The 23,572-nt window shown below is 33.2% G+C and overlaps 1 protein-coding gene across 5 annotated transcripts in view; it reads left to right on the top strand.

Moving 5' to 3' along the window:
- MON2 (MON2 homolog, regulator of endosome-to-Golgi trafficking) overlaps positions 1 to 23,572 on the top strand; it is a 119,814-nt gene that overhangs the window by 54,819 nt on the left and 41,423 nt on the right. For all 5 annotated transcript variants that reach the window (XM_074269764.1, XM_074269763.1, XM_074269765.1 and 2 more), the window contains exons 20-26: positions 1,918 to 2,019; positions 3,343 to 3,453; positions 4,591 to 4,766; positions 7,957 to 8,119; positions 9,124 to 9,417; positions 11,341 to 11,539; positions 17,048 to 17,676. In XM_074269764.1, the coding sequence (XP_074125865.1) occupies positions 1,918 to 2,019; positions 3,343 to 3,453; positions 4,591 to 4,766; positions 7,957 to 8,119; positions 9,124 to 9,417; positions 11,341 to 11,539; positions 17,048 to 17,676 (1,674 nt within the window). The remainder of the gene's footprint in view (positions 1 to 1,917; positions 2,020 to 3,342; positions 3,454 to 4,590; positions 4,767 to 7,956; positions 8,120 to 9,123; positions 9,418 to 11,340; positions 11,540 to 17,047; positions 17,677 to 23,572) is intronic.

Raw genomic sequence — 23,572 nt, 5'->3', positions numbered from 1 at the left:
TAGACAGAAAGATTAAAAGAAAATAATTGTGAGAACAAATTTTTGGAGGAGATGAGATCAAGAATACTTATGAAGAGGTTGGACTTTGTAAAGAAAAAGTTCCCTATCATTAGGTACTGAGGTAAAGGAGGAAGAATAAAAATTGATACCATGAGGCATTAAGATTCAGAGGAATGAAGGTGAGGGAGCTCACAGCAAATGAGATGGCACTTTGGAATCAGGAAGACAGGAGTTGAGACCTGCCTCAGATACTTATTAGCTGAGTGACCGTGCCTCATATTCTTCATTTGTAAAGTGGAGATCGTATTAGCATCTACGACCCCGGAATATGAGAATAAAGTGAAAGAATATTTATCATTTGCTTTGCAAACTTAAAATTCTTTATAAATGCTAGCTAGTTGTTATATTTTTCTTAGTAAAGTATGAGTTATGGTCCTCAGCTGAGAGGAAATAGAGAGAGGGGTAGAGGGTGAGGAGCTTGAAAAGAGGTTTAGAATAGCTTCTAGTTAGTGGGAGAGGGAATTGGTAAGGGAGGAGAAAGGATCAACTTACTGTGTTGAGGGTCCACTTGAGATTAAATAACCTAAATGTTTAGTTGTCTTCAGTTGGCTCAGTTATGTAATTTCTTTTAGTTTCATTTAGCAGTATGTGAGTAGGGAAAGGAAACAAACACTTAATGAGTGCTGGTTATGTACCTAGCATTGAGCTTTACAAACACTATCTCATTAGTCCTCACAGCCTCACTGTGAGATAGTGCTCTTGTCTCCATTTTGTACAGTTGAGGAAATGGAAGCAGAGGTTAAGTGACTTGCTAATAAGGGTCACTCAGCTAATACCTGTTTGAGGTTGGGTTTGAACTCATCCATTCCTGATTCTAGGCCCAGTACTCTGTCTTGGACCACCTTGCTAGCAGTCTCTAATAACAGAAGCTGAGACAGCAGGTGGAGGATTAATGGAGGACTAAGGTTTGACAAATTGTGGGCAGTGGAGGGGCTTTTAGAGCAGATGAGGATACAGAGGACTGCTTCCCAAGATAGTTGAGAGAGGGAAGAGAAGGGACAAAAACAAAGGTATTACAGGGTTGATGGCTTGGGAAAGTACTGAAGAAAGGAGCAGAGAACTGCGGGAGCAGAAAGAGGTGTAAGAGAAGGCATAAAAAGAAATAGGGAGGTTATGGTATGAAATAATGACAGGTATTGCCTACTGTAGCTAACTTGTCAAGTGCCACTTGCTTTGGAAGCAAGAGCTTGGTTTTAAATCCTGACTAAGGTTTAGTACTTCTGATATTGATGGTAAATCATTTATCTGAGGGCTTAGGTTATCTCATTTGTCAAAATTAGTGAGTGTGATCTCTATGGTTTCTTTTGTCTCAAAAGATAGTAATACTATACTCTGATGAATATTGGCTAGCGGGCTATCCTTGCTATTTTTAGGCTCCTCTCGGGTAAGATGGCTTTTTCTTGCCTCACCCCAAGACTTGTAGAGCTTTTTGTAATCTTGTTTCTCCTGTTTTCTGGGTGATTGTTGACTCTGGGCCACTGCTTTACCTTGTAATAGCTACCATTCTCTGCCTTCTTGTGAAGTAAAAAAAGGAAAACATGTTCTTTCACATGCTTTCCTTCTGGTTTCAGAAATGACTGATCAAAACATGTTGGGAGTGATACTTTTCTTTTCCTGGCTACTTTATTATTTAAAGGTGTCACTTAGCCACCCATTTTTCTCTCTTTGTCCCTCTATTAGTCTACTTTGAGATTAATAGCCTTTTCATTGTTCAGAGATGCCAGAAGCCTGGTATTCTCCAGATAACCAAAAACTGCTTGTTTGGTTTTTTTCTTAATTGTATTTGATATTAATGACAGTTTTAAATCCTAAAGATTTTCTTTGCAGTATCAAAATAACCCATTTTTTTCTACTTAGGAACCATCTCTTTTTGCAGTTGCAAAATTGCTAGAAACAGGACTTGTCAACATGCACAGAATAGAAATTTTGTGGAGACCTTTAACTGGCCATCTTCTTGAGGTAACCTATTTTTCTAAGATATGATTTTCTGTTTTTTATAAAGTATCTTTGAGTGATTTTTTTCCTCTGTCATTAAAATAAATATATCCCCTCAATTGCCATCCAATATGTAAGAATATTATTGTTGCCTAATCATTTTTTCCTTCGTATCTAACACTTTGGAATTTTCTTGGCAGAGATACTGGAGTGGTTTGCCATTTCTTTCTTCAGCTCATTTTATAGATGAGGAGATTGAAGTAAGCAGGGTTAAGTGGCTTGCCCAGGGTCACATAGCTAGTAAATGTGTAAGGCTGAATTTAAATTCAGCTCTTCCTGACTTCAAGCCCAGTAATCTATCCTCTATGCCACCTAGAATAACCATCTTAAAAACAGTGTTAACATTGTTTGGTTTTTTTTTTTTTTTTTTTTTTTTTTCCCTGCCTGCCTTGCATACTTGTTGCTATAAGCAAGACACTTAAATGTTTCAATGAATGGAAAAAAGATTGATCTTAGAGTCAGAAGACCTGAGACACTAGCTCTGCAATCCTGGACAAGTCCCTTAACTTCTCTCAGCCTCAGTTACCTCCACTGGAAATGAGGAAATCTCTCATAAGAATATGAATCCTTTAATATCTAAGCATATCAAAATATTCTATCTTAAATTTATCTACATTGGCTTTCAAAGCAAAGACATTGTACATAAATTGGCTTTAAATAATGTTAATTTGATTAGTAATTAGAATTTTCTTTTTTAAAATTAATTTTATCATAAGAAATCCTAATTGCTCATTTTTGACATATTTTTCAAAGAAGATATCTGTTAAAAATAATTACTGGAGATAGAATTTATTGTATATTTTTATTGTAACCATTTTTACAGAATTTACTAATAGTCTATTGTGAAGAGCACATTTTTTTCCATACATAAGCTTCTTTTGAGAATAAAATGCATTTTAGTAGCTTAGTAACTGATTTTTATATTTTCTCTGATGTAATCCTATATTTTTTTCCAGCAATTTTTGTCTTAGTTTTCATCTTTTTTCCTCCTGTCTCTTTCTTTCTAATGCTTCCTCTTGTGCAGAAGGTAAGCTCACCTATAGGGATAAATTTGTTTGTTTGTTTGTTTTTTAATCTACAATTATAAGTTTATTTCATTCAAAATTTTTGGTTAATTTTCTTTTCCCACCTCCTTTAAGATCATTGGAATATAGTTTCTGAAATGAAACTTGCTAGGATATATAAAACAGTTTTTTCAGAAATTAACTTTTGATTTTAACTGTATATGTTTTTTATTAATAGCATAGAAGATGAACTTTGAATTTTATTAATGTATTGTATCTTCAGGTTTGTCAGCATCCAAATTCCCGAATGAGAGAATGGGGAGCAGAAGCCTTAACTTCACTTATTAAAGCAGGATTAACATTTAACCATGATCCTCCACTTTCACAAAATCAGGTAATTTGAGGAAACAAATGTCATGTACTCTAAAATGTCATTGTAAAAATCTACCTGTTTTTTCTTATAGCTTCATCAAACAATGTATAAGTTTTTTTCTCTTAAAAATTTTAGAGATAAGAAAGTAATTAGAGAGATTAATAAATATTGCTATCCAGTTTGGGTCATTCTTTTCTACTACTAATAAGATTACTCAATAGGTAATAATAGATATGTAATTTAGTTCTTTAAATTACTTTACATTACATATTCCCAAGTTGTAAGGAAATAATTATGAGAATAGGTTTTTATTCTCCTTCCCCAATACTATATAAAGTATCTATATCTTCTGTGTGTCTGTTTATTGCCCAGTGTCATTTAAATGGCCTTTGAATCTAGATCTTGCTGTCTTTTAAGTCCAATGCACAGTTGACCTCCATATGTACTTTCCAGGTTAAAATTTCTGATCCTGTTAAGTAGAAAATAACCACTATTTTTTCCCTAGATTTTTATTTTTTGGAAAGAAACAAATGACTCGTTAATATTAAAATTTTATTGAAAAAAGCATCCTCTAGTAATAATCGCGTCAGAATAAAATCAGTCTAAACTTTTTATTTTTATAGATATAGGTTGATGTTCATAATGATGGCCCTAAAACACTCTAAAATATTAAAATGCGCTTTGAATTATAAAATATTTATCATATATTAATATTTATTTTAATATAGTTTTATGGTAAGTTTTTTTAAAAATGTTTATCATTTTTGTGCTTTTTAAAGCACATTTGTGCAAGCTACCTTGTATAGGCCCCAAAATAGTTGTGATACAGAATTTATCATCTCATGGTGGGGAAGGAAGAGATGTACAAAAATTACCACAAAACAAATATAACAATGGTGAGGTCAGGGGAAAGGTTAAGTCAGAACACAATTAGTGAGCTATCGATAGTAATTTTCTCTAGATTATTGACAAGAATGCTCTCTTATCCAGACATTCTGAGTCAAGGCAATATACTGTTCTTTATATAATTTATTGCTTTATGTAAACATGTGTGAAATTTTGGGTTTTTTTTTTTTTAATGTTTACCAAATTGTTCTTTTTTTCATACTTTTAAATAATCCCTTGGGTTTTTTTTTTTTTTTTTTAATTTTCTTTTAGAGATTACAATTGCTTTTATTGAATCCCTTGAAGGAGTTATCCAATATTATCCACCCTGATATAAGACTCAAGCAATTGGAATGTGTATTACAGATTCTGCAAAGTCAGGGAGATAGTCTTGGTCCTGGATGGCCATTAGTGCTTGGGGTTATGGGAGCAATCAGAAATGATCAAGGGTAAGTAATTAAAGTAAACATCTTAAAGTTCATATAAGTTGGAAGTAAATAATACTAATAGTATTACTTTTAAAATATTTTACTTGCTTATTACTAAATTGAGCATAAATGTGTTTCCCCACCTTGAAAAGATAATTTTAAGTCTTTTATTTAGTATCATCATCAATGGAACACTTTTAATTACCAGAAGCATTTTAAAATCTATAATTTTATAAAAAAAAATAATACTTTGCTGTTTATATTTTAGCAGTGGTGCCTTTCATTAGTAAAACATAGATTTTAAAATTTTATTTTGTACTTGATTCAGATAGATTTTTGTTGTCAGGGCCAGGATTTAGTTTGCTAATATGTGAAGTTCATTTTTATGTGGATAAGAAAAGGTAGGGTCTGGAAGTCTGCTTAAATCAGGCAATTTCCCAAGTTCCTGTTATCTCCTATCGCTAAATGGACCTTGTTAACTTTCTCTTTGAGAAGAAAATGTATTTTCTTTTACCCTATCTTATTTCATGTTACTTTTTTACTTAACACTTCCTATTTGTAAATTAATTTTACCCATAATACATTTTGATAAACATAAAGTGAGTAGAGATGCTAACTACCCAGTAGTAAATCAATCCTCAAGTTAAAAGAAGTAAACTTTTCCACAAATTAATAAGCGAAGCTTTTTGGTGAAGATGGGATTGACTGAGCACTGGCCATTTACCTCTTTCTTTTTCATTGCTCTTTGATCTCTTTTTTATGTCAGTTTTGGTGTTGTTAGGAATGTTGGCAGCTCTGAAAAACATTTTCTCTGTTCATTTGAACAGTACACTGATGACTTTGTCTCCAGTTCAGTCATGTATTGGGTTGGTCATACTCTTGATCCTAGTATATACAAGTATTCCATGTCTATGATCCATAACTCTACTATATACAGGAGTGTGCTTGGAAACAAAAGTTGATGCTCATAAAGGGTGAATAAAAGGTACTTATAGCACAATCTTAAATTTAATTCACATTATAGACAATCAACAAAAAAATAAATTATATCATGATTTGTAATGTTTGTTTATTTCTGAGGAGTAAGTTATTATTGTTATAGCTTTTTATTGATAAAACATATGCATTGGTAATTTTTCAACATTGACCCTTGCAAAAACTTCTGTTCCAATTTTTCCCTTCCTTCCCTCTACCCCCTCCCCTAGATGGCAGGCAGTCCCATACATATTAAATATGTTAAAATATATGTTAAATACAATATATGTATACATATTTATACAGTTATCTTGTTGCACAAGAAAAATCAGATTTAGAAAGAAGGTAAAAATAATCTGGGAAGAAAAACAAAAATGCAAGCAAACAACAACAGAAAGAGTGCAAATGCTATATTGTTGTCCACACTCCTTTCCCAGTGTTCTTTCCTTGGGTGTAGCTGATTCTGTTCATCACTGATCAATTGGAACTAATTTGGATCCCCTCATTGTCGAAGATAGCCGCTTCCATCAGAATTGATCCTCATATAGTATTGTTGTTGAAGTATATAATGATCTGGTTCTCATTTAACTCAGCATCAGTTCATATAAGTCTCGAGGAGTAAATTCTTACACTAAAGATTGAATGATTGGTTCTTTAAAGTGGGTCAGAGCTAGGACATCACTGTGCTCTGACTTTTAAAACTGTCTCCTCTTTAAAATCGTCCTCTTTAATCAACCAATCCAGTTTTATAGTATCATTGGACCTTATATCCTTTGTCCCATTGTCCAGTTGCTGTTCATAACTTTCTAGATCTTATCTGCCTGCTTTCCTGCCACTCACTGCAGCATTGAGAAAATCATATGATCGTGCTGACCAAGTCCACTACAGATTTATTATTCAATCTCAATTGGCCCTCACTGTTGCATGCTAATCTTTTTATTGTTTTCTGATCTCACACACACACACACACACACACACACACACACACACACACACACACACCTCACAACTCTTATAGACCTTCTCAAGACAGCTACATCTCCAACCACCTTTAAAATAGAGGACGTTGGGTCAGTGGATAGAGCACCAGCCCTGAAAGTCAGGAAGACCTGAGTTCAAATGTGACCTCAAACACTTAACGCTTCCTAGCTGTGTGACCCTGAGCAAATCATTTAACTCCAATTGCCTCAGCAAAACAACAACAAAAAAATAGAGAACCTTATATACATATTGCCATTTAAAGAAATTGGCATTATCCATTGTGAGGCCCCTCTTCCCCGATTGTACTCTTCAAATCATCATGGTATCATTCATTATCAACTTTTCCTCCTTTGTTGTCATAAGAGAGAGTAGTAACCAGACTGCTCACTTTGCCAATAATAGCTTGTTCTCTTGATTCTATCTTTAAACAGAATGTATCATTAGACATTGTTACTGTATGCTAGCAATTATGAAACAATCTGATGATTATGCTATGGTCATTTAGATTATAGTTTAGAGATATGACCCCCAAACTGTCCTATGCATAAGATGAGTCAGCAATCTATACACATGTAATATTATTAATTACAAAAAAGAATTTATTAAGCACATTTTGCAAATTAGTGATTTCCTCTATGCTTTGTTGTTACTAACAAAGTAGAGGATTTTCTTTTTCTGCCTTCACAATTTTGACCCTTCAGAAATTCTTGTTTTCTATATTTGGAAATTTTGTAACTTTCTTCAGCTTGAATATATGGTTTCCTATTGCAGTAGAGGTTTAAGTGTGGGAGTATGTTAACAAAATTAGGGCCTTATTTCTTATTCATCTGTAGTATACTGTTCTTGTAAAATTGTAAGCTATTTAGAAAACTGAAAACAACATAGTAATAGTAAATATCTTTCTCATTGATTAAAAGCATTCGTATAGGATCCTAACATTCTCTTAAAGTTGCATTTTTGAAAACAAAAACAAATTATCTTTCACCTGAAGCTTTGCAAAAAATAATGAAGCGTTTATTACACTTATTTGTACATTTTAAATATTGTTTAGGAAATATATTTTGGAGGAAAATTTATGGGATAAGAATGATTTCACAATAATTCGTTTTATTGTAAAATAGAGGTTATTTTCATGGTACCACATTTCTTTAAACTGTTATGGTCATGAAATTAGTTGTGATTAGTAATGTTATAGTTGTGAAATGTGCGAATTTGTACCTACAGGTCCATATTTCTTAATTTCTCCTATTTCCAGAGAATCCTTAATAAGAACTGCATTCCAGTGTCTTCAATTGGTTGTGACAGATTTTCTACCAACAATGCCTTGTACCTGCCTACAGATAGTTGTAGATGTTGCAGGCAGCTTTGGACTTCATAATCAAGAGCTTAATATTAGCTTAACATCAATAGGATTACTGGTAAGTCTCTTGCTAGTTTCATTATAATATTGATATCATAATTGAGAAGTTTTCATTATTATAAGTCACTCTTAAAGATTACTCAGTGGAAAAAGCATAAGATATAGAGTGAAAAGATTAACCCTAATTACTTATTTATAGATGAAGAAACTGAGACATGTAGAAAGTAAGTGATTTGCCTAAGGTCACACATAGATGGCACATTAAAGATTAAAACTAAGGTCCTTTCATTCTAAATGTATCATTCTTGCTTTTACATCCTTCATTCTTATAGTTGTCTCCCTATTAGTCCTTATTTTTACGATATGATTGGTTTATATCTTTTATTTGCTATATACAAATATGTATATAACATATATATATTTTTTGTAATGAATTTTGCTCCATTCTTATATAATCAATATTATTAAAAAGCTGTATCCCACTTAATCTCACCACCCACATTTCCCTTGCTTTTGTGAGTATTTAAATAGTTACAAGTTTTTCTAGATGGTCGTATTTCCTGTATCATAACTTTATGAGATCACCACTGGAACACTGGTATTAAGGAGATTGATTTTGGTGTCTTCAATTAACATGATATATTTGAAAACACTGTGATTTCCTAGATTCTATCTAGCAGAATCTTTTCTTCATACTGTTTTAGGCCTACCTTATTGACCATTTGTAGTTTTGGTCCAATATCAATCTTTTAGGTAATTGTCTTCCATATATAAAATCATGTATCAAAAAATATAACTTAAACTGCAAAAATCTATTGAATTGGAAATCAGTTATGTCTGAATATTCAAAGTGTTTTCTCAGGGTGTGCATATTTCATCAAGATATAATTAGTATGTTTTGAACTTTGGCTTCAGTGTCATCTCATAACATTTAAGATAAATATTTCTGAAGCAACTTTATTTCAAAAAACTGCTTTGAAAGATACAATTTAACTATATACTAAAGATCTGAATTATTTATAAAGTAATGAAATGGTTTTTTTTTTTAATTTTATTTTATAGTGGAACATTTCAGATTATTTTTTCCAAAGAGGTGAAACTATTGAAAAAGAATTGAATAGAGAAGAGGCAGCACAACAGAAGCAAGCAGAAGAGAAAGGAGTAGTTTTAAACCGTCCCTTTCACCCTGCACCTCCATTTGATTGTTTGTGGTTGTGCCTTTATGCCAAACTTGGTGAACTCTGTGTGGATCCACGGCCTGCTGTCAGGAAAAGTGCAGGGCAGACTCTTTTTTCTACCATTGGGGCACATGGAACCTTATTGCAGCATTCAACATGGCACACTGTTATATGGAAGGTATTCTAAAGGAACTGGGGGTCTGGAGTTCCTATGGGAGAGGACTTGTTTGTGATACTAACTTAAGGTATTTTAAGATAATGGAATTTTCCCAGTCCCCTTTTTTTCAAAATAAAAAAAGCACCCTGGAAATTTGAAAATATTTTTATCTCATACACAGAGACTATTAAAACATCAAACCTTAATGTTTTTCTGATTTCATATTTTGTTCCTTCCTCCTTTTTGATTATTTGTCTCTTTACCTCTTGATACACAAACTGGAAAAGACAAGGGAATATTACAAAAGAAAGTAATTATTGCTGATTAATAGTGATCCTGAATTTTTTTTAAAATTAAGAGCCAATAACCAAGAAGAAAAAAAATTTGAGCCTCATAAATGAACATAAAACAGCCTTAATTTTTTTCATTCTCAAGGCAAAAAACATAAACTATTCATTCATTTAAAAAATTGAGAAACAAAAAACAATAGCATTCTCCTCTCTGCCCCTCCCCCAACCTTCCCTTGAGAATTTAAGTTTCTTATAGGCAAGGACTATTCGTAGCTTCATAGATCTTATGCTATAAGAAATCATCTAGACTAACCCCCTCATTTTACAAATAAGGAAATGGAGGACCAAAAGAAACTTTGAGCTCAGTATATGTCCAAAGTTGCATGGAAATAAGGATCAAATCTAGAATTTGAACTCTTTTTTTGTTTCTAATTTCATTCCTTTCTCCACTGTAACCACCCTTTTTTCAATTCGTTTTAATATTCTTGAACCTGGAATGTTGCTTAACATATTATAGATGTTAACAAATTTTTGTTAAACTATTGGACTGAATACAATTAATATAACAGTTGAAAACAGACAGACACAAACACACATGTGCATGCACAACTGCACATGAATCCTCAAAGTAACAGATTATTCTCTAAACCATTTGAACATAATAATACATTTTCTCATGTAAGCAGTGTAATAGAGGAAAAGTTCTCTGGACAGTACACAGAAATACACAGGTAATATCTTTGAATCATTATTCTAAAAAATCTTACCACTTTAACAATTCCATAGAAAGTTCAAAATGCCTATTTTGGACTTCAGAAATAAATATTTTCTGTCTTCCAATCCCATATCTCCCAGTTGAGTCAAGATTAAACAGTCAAGGCTGAAGATGTTGCCCTTGAGAATAAATGCTTTTGATAAAGGAGTGGTATTGAGGGAAGAACAAGCACAAGGGAATACTCTCTTATCCAAGTCCTCTCTCTCTCACTGGACCTGGCTGGAGAGAGATGAGAAGGTAGGATTTGAAGGTCCAGCCTTTTAGGTGATATTTTGTAGAAGGAAAGGAGAGAAAGGGGACGGACAATCAAAATTGCAAGGGCAACATCTAGAGGGAAGGGAGTAATTTGTTGTAATTCTCCCTAATTACTTTTCCGTTTATTAACTTTATAATTTGGCAAGTGGAGCATATTACATTTTCACTTTAGAAAGAGAGTTTATTTTCATGACATAACTTTGATACATTTTTAGTATATATAAGTTAAAGATTTTTATAGTCATATAGTATTTTAAGAGCTACTCTTTGGTACTTATCCCATAGATTAGAAACAAAAAATTGATATAGCTAGAGATTTCACTGTCCTTCAGTTCCATGACAGGAAGCCTAGTGAAGTACATCCATATTATAGAATTATACCCAATTCCTCTTACCTAGAATGAGAAATTACCTCAAAAGTATAAATATGCCAAAGACCAAAATTATGGAAATATACTACCTCTCAGGGTTATTTTAAGGAGTGGTCACAAATTAAGCTATTATATTTGTGATCTGAACTACTTTTGACCATGGGTAAAATAATGACTTTTCTGTGACACTTCCTCAGTTATCCTTACCATCATTTAAAATAGATGCATAACATGTCATTTGTATACACTTTAGGTTCTCTTTCATCTACTCGACCGAGTTAGAGAAGCTTCTACCACAGCTGACAAAGAGAAGATAGAATCAGGTGGTGGTAACATACTCATTCATCACTCAAGAGACACGGCAGAAAAACAGTGGGCTGAGACATGGGTATTAACATTGGCTGGAGTTGCGAGAATCTTCAATACAAGAAGATATTTACTGCAACCTCTAGGTATGTTATTCTAAAATTTAGAACTATTGATTGCATTTAGCAGTGAGTACATTAAACTAAATTATGTAACTTTTTAACTTTTAATGTAGCATTTTAACCTTTAAAGTTAAAATCACAAGGCATTATTTTCAAAGTAGTTGTGTAAAATTTATTTTTGAAAAGTGCAAAATAAAACCTTAAGTGCAGCAAACCTTCTATGACAATTCATAATACAAGGACAAGTTATCAAAATATTTAGTAAATTAATACCTTAATGAAATTGTGGGTCATTGGCTTATTCATTTAGCAGTGATTTATTTTGCATTTAACAATGGAGTTACTAGGACAATGAAGAAACAATCCCTTGTCTTAAGGACCTTACATTATTGGGGGGTAGAGAGGGAGAGGGGAGTGGGAGAGGCCAGAAGGGGAATAATTTGTATATAAAAAATTAAATTAAATGCAAACTATATACAGAGTAATTTTATAAGGAAGACACTAGCAACTGGAGGGTCATGATAGGTTTCCTGTAAGAGTGGTACTTTTTAAAAACTTTTTTAAAGTTTTGAGTTCCAAATTCTCTCTTTCCCTTCCTTCCCACATTCTGTTATAAGGTTGTACATGTGTAATTATATAAAACATTTTCATGTCATACTTTTTGTGGAAGAAAATTAAAAAAAAAATTTTAAGTGAAAATGGTATGTTTCAGTCAGTATTCAGGTATCAGTTCTTTCTTTGAAGGTGGATACAAATTTCCTCATGAGTCATTCAGGATTATATTGGACCATTGTATTGCTGAGAATAGCTAAATCATTCATAATTCTTTATCATACTGTGTTGTTGTTGCTGTGTACACTATTCTTGTTCTGCTCACTTCACTTTGCATCAATTCATGTCAGTCTTTTCAGGTTTTTCTGAAATCATTCAGCTGATCCTTTGTCTCAGTAATATTCCATCATAATTATATGCCACTATTTGTTTAGCCATTCCCCAAATTATGGACATTCCCTCAATTTCTAATTCTTAGCCACCATGAAAAAGAGCTGCTGTAAATATTTTTGTACAACTAGATCCCTATGCATTTAAAAAAATTTTTTTTAATAAAATAAAGTTGGAAAAAAATTTAGCTGTCATCTGGGAAGTGAGATCCAACCTTCTCAATTGTCCTTGACTAGCTGAAAGGAGATGACTTTCTTGGGGGCAGACCTTGAAAATGTTTATTGAAAAAAATGATTGAAATAAAAAGTCAAGGAAGGAATTAGCAATATCCTAAGTATTCCTAGGTTGTGTGCCTTTAGGGTTTTCTGCATATGAGTACCATCATGTATCATTAATTAAAATTGGAAAATGGAAAATTAACTAAAGAAGCCTTTTTTTTTTCAGCCCATTCCATTCCAAGTACCACACTCCATTTTTTTCTCTTGTAAAAAATTCAGTTGCTGGTTTTCTCATGAATCTTCTACTTCTTAGCCTGGTTCAAAAGTAAACAATATGGATTCTGGAAATAGAGATAGGGAAAGAAAATCTCATCTGAAAAATGGAGGGTTTTTTGCATCAGATATTCTCCAGAAATAAAGGAATATCAATATCCCATTCCTGAGATGCCATCTCAGAAGCAATCATCAAGGTCCCATAGCCTTCAAGTGACCAAAAATGAATCTTCCATTAATAGAAAGGAAAAAATAATCCCTACAAGCACATAAACTCAAATTAAAGGGCATGAATATGTTGATTCCTCAAGATTATAGAACTTCCTTTTTTTATGAACAAAAATACACTGCCTGGGACCTTTAGACACATTTTTCCTGCTTTATATTTAACTTGCACTTGAAATAGGAAAGATTCTACCCATTTGCAATTCTGTGAAGGCTACATATATATGAGAAGGTGGTAATTGGCTTTGAGATATTTGTAGCAAAGCTCAAATCTTTTCTAAATAGACCCAAAGTTGGCCTGAGCAACCTTTTAAAATACATCAACCTCAGCCAAATATTAATCTATAGAACTACATTGCAGTGAATAAATGGAATAATTAAACATAAGAAAGCTATTCTGTATACCTATCCAGAATTTTTTTTTAAAGTAGATTGGAGCCAAACTGCTCCGAATGCCAAGTAATAGTTTGTATTTACCTCTGGAAACAAAATGAAGTATCAGGAGTTTCTCGTCCAGAAATTGATATGGGTTACACCTTTACCTTATTGTCAGTGTGACAACTACATGGAAAAAAGAATTGGAGAAGATAAAGACTAAAAACCTGAGAGTCTATTTAGGAGTTTGTTTCGAAAATCCAGACATTAGTTAATGAGACCCTGAAGTAGAATAGTGCTTGTGTTATTGGAAAGATGAGGAACTGTATTATGGAGGTAGAATCACTAAGACTGGTTTACTTCTGTCATGTCAACCTCTCTTTCCAGGCTGATTGCACATAGTTTCCCCTTGTGCACTCTGTACTCCCAAGTTGTGTTCCTCATACATAACATTCTGTTTTCAACTGTTTTCTTTCTGTAGAAGCATGTGCCTAGGTTTTATAAAAGCTTAGCTTAAGTAACACCTCCTTCAAGAGCTCTTTCCTCATATCTTCAATTGTTAATTGTATTCCCTCCCATCACTGTTTGTTGCTTTGGTATGTGTACTGTATTTATCTATAATCATATCCTCAGAGAGTAATGGTTCTTAATCTTCTTTAAATCATGAAACAATTTGGCATTTTGAAGAAATCTATGATACCCTTCTCAGAATAAGGCTTTAAATGACAAACAAATCCTTAGGATTAAAAAGGAAACCAATTGAAATTGAAATATATTGAAATAGTTATCCATATATTTTAACATGTTTAACATACATTGGACTACTTGCCATCTAGGAAAAGGGGGCAGGGGAAAGGAGGAGAAAAACTGAAACACAAGGCTATGCAAGGATCAATGCTGTTAAATTATCTGTGCATATGTTTTGAAAATAAAAAGCTTTAAAAAAATTTTAAATAAAAAAAGAAAAGAAATACCATTATCAAATTTTATTTTTTTTAAAACAAATTAATATAGACCCCAAATTAATAATTTCTTTCTAGTAGACTGTAAACTTCCTGAGGGCAGATACTACCTATAGCATATAGACAATGTGTGTGATGGTTTGGTTTTTTTTTGTTTGTTTTTGCTGAGGCAATTTGGGTTAAGTGACTTACCAGGGTCACAGAGATAGGAAATGTTAAATGACTGAGACCAAATTTGAATTCAGGTCCTCCTGACTTCAGGACTGGTGTTCTATCCACTGTACCACCTAGCTGCCTCCACAATGTTTAATAAGTAATTTTTTTGATTGATTGTAACAGAATAAGGAAGAGAATAACTTAGGTTTGATATTTTATCTTTTGAGAAATGTGCACCTTTAAATTAGTTTTTATTCTCTATTTTCAGAGAATTGTCATATACTATGGGAGACATGATTTTCTGATTTTGTTTTATTATTATTATGTAAATTTAGAAGAATTCCATACTCTGAGATCCATTGGTTCACTAATTAGGAACAGAAGCCCAATGGATATCCATTATTTTGATTCTAGTCTAAGCCAATTAGCTTTGCTGTATTTCATGGCATCCTTGCCTGTACCTGGTTATTGAGTAAATGCTTAGCTCACAAGATGAATGAAGCAAAAAAACCAAATCAATCAAAACAAAGCATCTCTTTTTGGGAACAACTATTCAAGTTTCCCCCGTGTACCTTAAGTAGAAAACAAATATTATTTCAGGCTTGGTTTAGGCTTTCACACTAGTTTGGAGTTTTAAGATAATGCTTACCTAACAGTAATAACACCTAAGATTTATATTGCATTTTAAGGTTTGCAAAGTGTATTAAGCAAATACTGTTTCATTTGATCCTCACAATAATCATTTTGAAGTAGTCAATTAGTATTTAAATGCCTTCTGTGTGCCAGACACTATACAAAGTACTAAGAATACAAAGAAAGGCAAAAAATAATCTAAGGAGCTCACCATTGTTGGTGGAAACAACCTTGAAGTGTTTGTGTTGTTTTATCTGAAGGTAATGTGTGAATTCTTTCTATTGGAAGTTCATTTTCTGTTTTTAGAAGTTCTGGACAGTTTTCTTCTATGATTTCTTTCATTAAGGTATTAAAAGTTTTTATTCCTGGTGCATTCTTCTGGGAGATCTATTATCCTTAAACTATCTCTATTCATCTTATTTTTGAGATCTGATGTTCTTTTTTGCTTTTCTTCTTATAATTTGCCATTCACTTCCGTGCATTTCTATTTCCAATCTGATGTTTTCTCTTTTGTTTCTTTGGTGAAGCTTCCCATTGCAAATTCAGGTTTTTCTGTTTTCCTCATTTTTGTGGTATACTACATAAATTCTGCTCCTATGATTCTATTATCTTTAACATTAGGAACAGTGTGGTTCTCCTCCATGTTCTCTTCATTCCACAGAGTCTTATCAAGCATTGGATCATTTTCCTTTATTTTGCAGAATTTACGCAAATAGATGTCTGAACTTGTTTACTAGACCTGCAGGTGATAGTTCCTTTTGTGATTACTATTTTTTCTTTTAGTTTTATATATTGATTCAAGGTCTTTGAGCTCTCTTCTCCTTCTCTTCCTCCTATCCCTCTTCCTCCTTCTCCTCTTTTTCCTCCTTTTCTTCCTTCTCCTCCTTCCTTCTCCCTTCTTCCTTCTTCTCTCTTTTTAAACTTTTTTTTAGAGGGGTTTTTTTTTATTAGTGTGGGAGATTGTATGTTTTCTTTCACAGCATGGCTTTTATGGAAATGTTTTCTATAGCTTCACATGTGTTTTCTTAATGGGGACTGGGGATATTGGTATACTTTTCATGTTTCTTTGAATTTTGTTCTGTGTTGGTAGCAAACAGTTAAAAGTTCAAAGCATGTGATGAAAAATGCAAAGGAATTCTAATTAAAACTCAAGTATAATTTTCTAATATTTTTCCCTTACATTTAAAAAAAATAATTGTTACTCTATCTCTATTCCTTCCCAAAGAGCTATCCTTTTTAGTAACAAAATTTTTTTAAAGGGGGAAAAAAAATTAAATTATTTCCACAAAACTAACTAACATGTCAAGAAAGTTCTTTATAATGTACAGTGTTTCACAATCATCGACTTCTGTCAGCAAAGTGGAGAAAGGTGTCTTACCATATGTTTCGGGTACCAAAACTCTTTATTATAAATTTACAATATTTAGATTCAAATTATTTTGTTGCTTTTCTTTCCATTAACATTGTTGTAGTCTTGCATTTTGTTTTCTGGGTTTTATTTCTTCATATGTCATCAGATCATGCAAGTTTTTCTATGCTCCTTAATATTTTGTTTGTCATTTTTTAACATTATCACACCACTCCATTGGATTCATGCATCATGACTTGTTTGGACATTTTGTAGTCAGTGGTAAACGACTTTGTTTCTGAAAGTAATTTTTATAAGAAACTAATTGTATTTCTTACTTATGTGTTATATGTGTTAGTCATCTTTTCACTAATTTTTTTTAACTTCCTTTTCCTTGTAGGAGATTTTCCTAAAGCTTGGGATGTCCTTCTTGATCATATACAATCAGCTGCACTCAGCAAAAATAATGAAGTTTCGTTGGCTGCTCTGAAAAGTTTCCAAGAAATTTTGCAGATTGTTTCCCCTATGAGAGACTCTGATAAACCTGAGACACCACCAGCAGTTAATGTACCCGTACCTGTCCTTATAGGGCCAATGTCTGCTCCTGGTCTAAGTAGACCATTTATAAGAACAGATTCCATTGGAGAAAGACTCGCACGATACCCTGGGTCTGAACCATCTATAATTACAGATGAGATTGAAGATTTGAATCTCTGGTGGGCTGCATGGAATACCTGGTATAGAATTGGATCAGAGAGTACTAAACCACCTCTTACTTGTGATAAATTAACTTTCATTCCCAGCCAGCCTTTTCTTACAGCTTTAATTCAGATATTCCCAGCTCTCTACCAACATATAAAAACTGGTTTCAGCATGGATGATCTTCAAAAGTTGGGTATCATCTTACACAGTGCTGTCTCTGTACCTATCAGTTCAGATGCCTCGCCTTTCATCCTTCCATCATATACTGAAGCAGTTTTGACAAGTTTACAGGAAGCAGTGCTTACAGCTCTAGATGTTCTACAAAAGGTAACCATTTTAGATGCCTTCTAAACAGCAATACAAACTATTAAAAGGTATTTTAAAGTCATCATACATAATTTAAAGATGAAGTCATCCTTTAAAATATTTCTTGAGAACCACTTATTTGGTCCATAATTATCTAAGGTACCTAAAGTAATTTGAGTCTGCTTAAGAAAATAATTTATCTTAGTCCCTATATTTTGTTTGTGTTCTTTAGATTTTTGATTATGGTCCAAAGTTTTACAAAGGAAGGAATGTGAGTTAGGGGAAAATAAGTTTTGGCAAATACTTCTGACTGACAAATTAATAAAAATAATAAAATCTTTTGAGGTTTTTTTTTTTTTAATAATTTCATCAACACTATCTAAATATAAAGTATCACATGTCCTGGATCAAAGTACAGTTATCTCATTGAATCAAAACATTGAAAAAAGCACGTATTGATCATCTCCTACGTGTAATTTACTTTAGTAACCTTTGAGAAAGATATAAAGATAAATAAATATAGTCCTAATATAGAAATATGTTTTGTATGACTTCATGCGTATAATGGGTATTATATTGCTTGCCTTCACAGTGGATGGCAGGAAGGAGAGAATTTGCAACTGAAAATTTTTAAAAGAATCTTTTAAAAATTAAGTTTTACTCTTTCAAGACTTTTCAGTGCCTATTATCTGTATCTATAAGTGCTATGAACATAAAGTGGGGAAAAAACGTCCCTGATCCCAAGGAATTTACAATCTGATGGATGAGACAATATGCAAACAATTATCTATCAAAAAAAGCTATATATAGGATATAATAATCAAATTATTATTGTTGTTGTTATTGTTGAGGCTATTGGGGTTAAGTGACTTGCCCAAGGTCATACAACTAGGGAGTGTTAAGTGTCTGAGACCAGATTTGAAGTCAGGTTGTCCTGATTTCAGGGCTGCAGTGCACCACCTAGCTGCCCCAGATTATTAATTTTTTATGTGCAAATATTCCTCAGACTGAAGGTTTGAGAGTAAGCTATTGTAGAAATCCAGGCATGAAGTGATAAGTATCTGTACCAGGGTGGTGGCAAGGAGAGAAGGACATGCATTTGATAAATGTTTTAAAGAAAAATTTACAGTCCTTAAAACTATCTAAATTGTGAGTCTAGGAAGATTAGGATGATGGTGCTATCTTGGAAAGCAATGGGCAAGCTGGGAAGAAGGAAAGGTTTTTAGGGAAAGAAGTTCAGTTTTGAAAATTTTTAAATTCAGAATATCTATAGGCTATGTAGTTTGATATGATAGTTTGATATGCATATGAGAAACTAGAGATAATCAGTATAGACATCATATTTGAATCCAGGAGAATTAAGGAGATCAAGCGAAATATAGAAGGAAAAGAAAAGAGGCTTCTATGTGAAACATCCAAGGTTAGCACCATTTCCCCCAAACCTACCCAAAGATATGTAGAATGTCTTACCAGTATTCTGAACCATGAGTTTTCCAATTAAGTCATCACTGATAATTTTTTTCCTTTAATACCCTCACCCTCTATATCCAGTTACTTGCCAAAATTCAGGCTAATTCAGATGGTTACAACACAATTTAGGATCTCATTACCTCTTGCCTAAATTATGGAAATTTGTGTCTCTCTCTATTCCACTTCCCGAGTCTGCTCTCCACAGAACTTAGATTGATATTCCTAAGATATAAATCTGACTTATAAATATAACTGTTTTTTTCTCATTATTTAGTATTTTTCTCCAGTTACATGTAAAAGGGTTTTTTTTATGTTTAAGTATATGTTAAACACAATATATGTATACATATCCATACAATTATTTTGCTGCATAAGAAAAATAGGACTTAGAAATAAGGTAAAAATAACCTGAGAAGGAAAACAAAAATGCAAGCAGACAAAAACAGAAGGAATGGAAATGCTATATTGTGGTCCACACTCATTTCTCATAGTTCTTTCACTGGGTGTATCTGGTTCTCTTCATTATTGAATAATTGGAACTGATTTGGTTCATCTCATTGTTGAAGACAGCCCATGTAAAACAGTCTTTAACATTTGTTTTAAAATTTTGAGTTCAGATTCTCTCTCTTCCTCCTTCCCCACTTCCCTTCCTTGAGAAGGGATGTATGAAGTCATGTAAAACATTTCCAATTATATTGTGAAAAAAAAAAAGGAGCTCTCATTTCCCACAGAAAAAGAAACCCTCAGGAAAGATAAAGTTAAAAAAAAAAAACCCACAAAGTATGCTTCATCTATATTCAGACATAATCAGTTATTTCTCTGGGTATAGAGAGCATTTTTCATCTTAAGTCCTTTAGAGTTGTCTTGGATCATTACACTGCTGAAATAGTCAAGTTATTCAATGTTGATCATCTTGCACTATTACTGTTAGTTTGTTCTTAGTGCATTCCACTTTACACAAGCAAAGAGCTGATATAAATATTTTTATACATTCAAATTTTTATCCTTTTGGGTGTCCCCCCCAATCTCTTTTGTAGTGATATTGCTAGGTCAGAGGGCATGATTTTTTAGCCCTTTTGTGCATAGTTTCAAATTGCTCTGAAGAATGGTTGAATTGGTTCACAGTTCCACCAGCAGTGCATTAATGTCTCATTTTTCCTATATTCCCTCCAACATTTGTCATTTTCCTTTTCTGCATATTAGTCAGATAGTTATGAGGTAGTATCTCACCTCAGAATTGTTTTAATTTGCATCGCTCCATTCAATAGTGAGTTACAGCATTTTTTCATGTGGCTATAAATAGTTTTGATTATTTCATCTCAAAATGGTTCCTGTCTTTTGATTATTTATTAATTGGGGAATGGCTCTTATTTTTATATATTTGACTCAGTTCACTATAAGTGAACTAATTTTCATGATTACTATTGCTATTTCTCTTTCTCTGTCAGCCTTCTTAAAAGTGTTTTGCTTCTGACTATCCCCTTCCTAATCTGTCCTTTCTTTTATCATCCTTCTATCTTTTTATATCCTCTTCCTCTTTTACTTTTCCTGTAGATTTCTATACCCAATTGAGTGTATGTGTTATTCCCTCTTTAAGTCAATTCTGATGAGAGTAAGGTTCACCACTTCCCTTCATCTCCCTCCTCTTGTAAAAGCCTTTTCTTGCCTCTTATGGCGTTAGTTTATGTTATTCTACCTCTCTCTCTCTCTTTTCTTACATTTCTTTTTTATGCCTTAATTTTATTTGTTTAGATATTATCCTTTCATGTTCAGCTCACACTTAAATCTTTATACTCTTTCTTACTGCCCTGATAATGAAAAAATTCTTATGAGTCACAAGTATTATCTTCCCTTGTAGGAATATAAACATATTAAGCTTATTAAGTCACTTATGATTTCCCGTTTCTGCTTATCTTTTTGTGATTTTTTTTTTTGAGTCTTGTATTTGAAAGTTAAATTTTCTAATCAGCTCTGGTCTTTTCATCAAGAATGCTTGAAAATCCTCTATTTCATTGAATGTCCATTTTTTCCCCTTGAAGGATTACTCAGTTTTGCTAGGTAGTTGATTCTTGGTTGTAATTCTAGTTCTTTTATCCTCCAGAACAGCAAGGAGAGGTAATAACATAAATTTGTAATAGGTTAAATGTGTATATCTTATGACTTTCCCTAGGAATCATCAGTCCAGAAACAAAAGTGAACAAAACAAATAGATGGTGAAAATGACTTGAAAATGAGGGTACAAATGGCAGAAGGTCTAGCAGATAAGGGATTCCCATATGATGATGATTGAGATAGCTAATTGATAATCATTCATTGATGATCACTGAACTGTAGTTAGAAATAGAGTTCAAGCTAAATAGAAAGATAAGGGAAGCCAAGTGATAGTGATAGAGGTGATAGTAGACTTAGAAGAATAAAGAAGAATTGAAGGATGGAAGTCATGGTGAAAAAGAACTAAGTCAAATGGGAAACACAAAAAAGGAAACAATAGATGATTATAGTTGAGACTTAAAGATCATGGTGTTGGAGTTTGTTACTGTCAAGCAATGGTAGCTACTGTGCTGTAGCTGGAAAGCATTTAAACTCAGAGAGAAAGCTCATTTAGTCTAATTTTTTTTTTAAGTTAATCAGGAAATTAAGATTGAAAATCACATATAAAGGCAAGGTTAATAATAGAGTATACTACTCTGAATTGCCTACTATTCCATAATGAAAATGTGCTGTCTGCACTAATACATTCCCCTGTAAAAGATATGACTGTTTTATCTGTTTTAAAGACAGTTTTAATCTAATCAAAAAGATTTTGGCCAGGCGTGATGATACACCGTGAGTAATCTCTGCTTCAGGGAACTTGAGACTGCTGGACTTCTGGACCTCAATAGCATGCTAAGTCTATTAAATGTTTATACTTAATGTGACCCAGTATAGTGAGTCTTCAAGATTTTGCACAGGTTACTAGATTACCCAATGGAGGGATTAACCAGCTCAATCTGGAAATGGAACAGGTCAAAGATCTTGTGCCAGCCAGCAATGTGATTAGACTTGTGAGTGACTATTGTACTTGGAATGCTTCAAAGTCCTCTGTTTCATTAAAGATCCATTGTTTTTCCCCTGAAGGATTATATTCACTTTTTTCTGGGCAGCTGATTCTTAGTTTTAATCCTAGTTCTTTTACTTTCTGGAACTTCATATTTTACTCCCTCTGTCCTTTAATATAGAAACAGCTAAAAATTATGTGAATCTAACTGTGGCTCTACATTATTGGAATTTATTTCTTTTTGGCTGCTTGCAGTATGATATTCCTGGGAGTTTTCATTTTGAGATCTTTTTCAGGAATGGAAGAATGAATTCTTTTTATTTTATCTTGTTCTAGAATATTAGTGTTGTGTTACTCCTCCTCTTTACTTTAGGTCAAAGATCCAGGACTTCAACCTAGATCTAAGCATAGGCAGTGAAACAGAGTTCTGATCCTGATGCCAGCCTAGGGACTCCTGAGAGTTGTCTGACCCCCTTCACTGGCTCTGCTCTGGATTGCATTCTGGTCCAATAGTCTTTTCTTGCTTACTTTCTAAGTTATCCTGGCTTGAAAAAATTGTTTGTTTGTCATTTTGTTGGTTCTGCTGCTCTAGAATTTGTTTAGAGTCATTATTTGAGGGGTTTCAGGGAGAGCTTAGGTGAGTGCCTTCACAATCTTCCATCTTGGCTCTATTTGCTAAAATGTTTTTTGTTTGTTTTGCCTTTAAAAACAAATAGGTTTTTTTCCCCCCAAAATATATGCAGATGGTTTTCAATATTCACCATTGCAAAACCTTGTGTTTCAATTTTTTTCTTTTTCTCTTTCCCTTCCCCTCAACCTCTCCCCTAGACAGCAAGTTACCTAATATATGTTAAACATGTGTAATTCTTTTATAAGTATTTCTACAATTATCATGCTGCATAAGAAAAAATGCCTCAAAAAGGAAAAAGATGAGAAGGAAAACAAAAAGCAAACAACAAAAACGATGAAAATACTATGTTGTGATCCACACTCAGATCCTACAGTCCTCTCTCTGGGTTCCAATGGTTCTCTCCATCACAAGTCTGTTAGAATTTGACTGAATCACCTCCTTGTTGAAGAATTGTTGTGATACAGGAGCCACCTGCCAGTGGCTACTGGAGGTCTAACTCAGACCCGTAGAATGGATCTTTTCATGTGAGAGGATGATGATGATACAAGGAAACTGAGAGGCAGTTGGCTGTTCTCTGACCTCTCTACTGAGAGGCTGTTGCTTTGTCTAACCTCTCTCCTCTTCCCTCTGCCTCCAATTTATTTCATTCCCAATTCACAAGGAACATCTGCAAAGGCTGCTTTGCAACTCCTTCAAGTTTATGATTCACAGATGTGGAGGCTCTCAGAGAATTGACCTGCTCCTTCACTTAGGCGTGGTCCTTAACAATTCCCTGTTTT

Source organism: Sminthopsis crassicaudata, chromosome 5 (genome assembly GCF_048593235.1).
Source record: "Sminthopsis crassicaudata isolate SCR6 chromosome 5, ASM4859323v1, whole genome shotgun sequence".
In the NCBI taxonomy this organism is placed as follows: Eukaryota; Metazoa; Chordata; class Mammalia; order Dasyuromorphia; family Dasyuridae; genus Sminthopsis; species Sminthopsis crassicaudata.
This window is presented reverse-complemented; position numbering and strand designations above follow the sequence as displayed.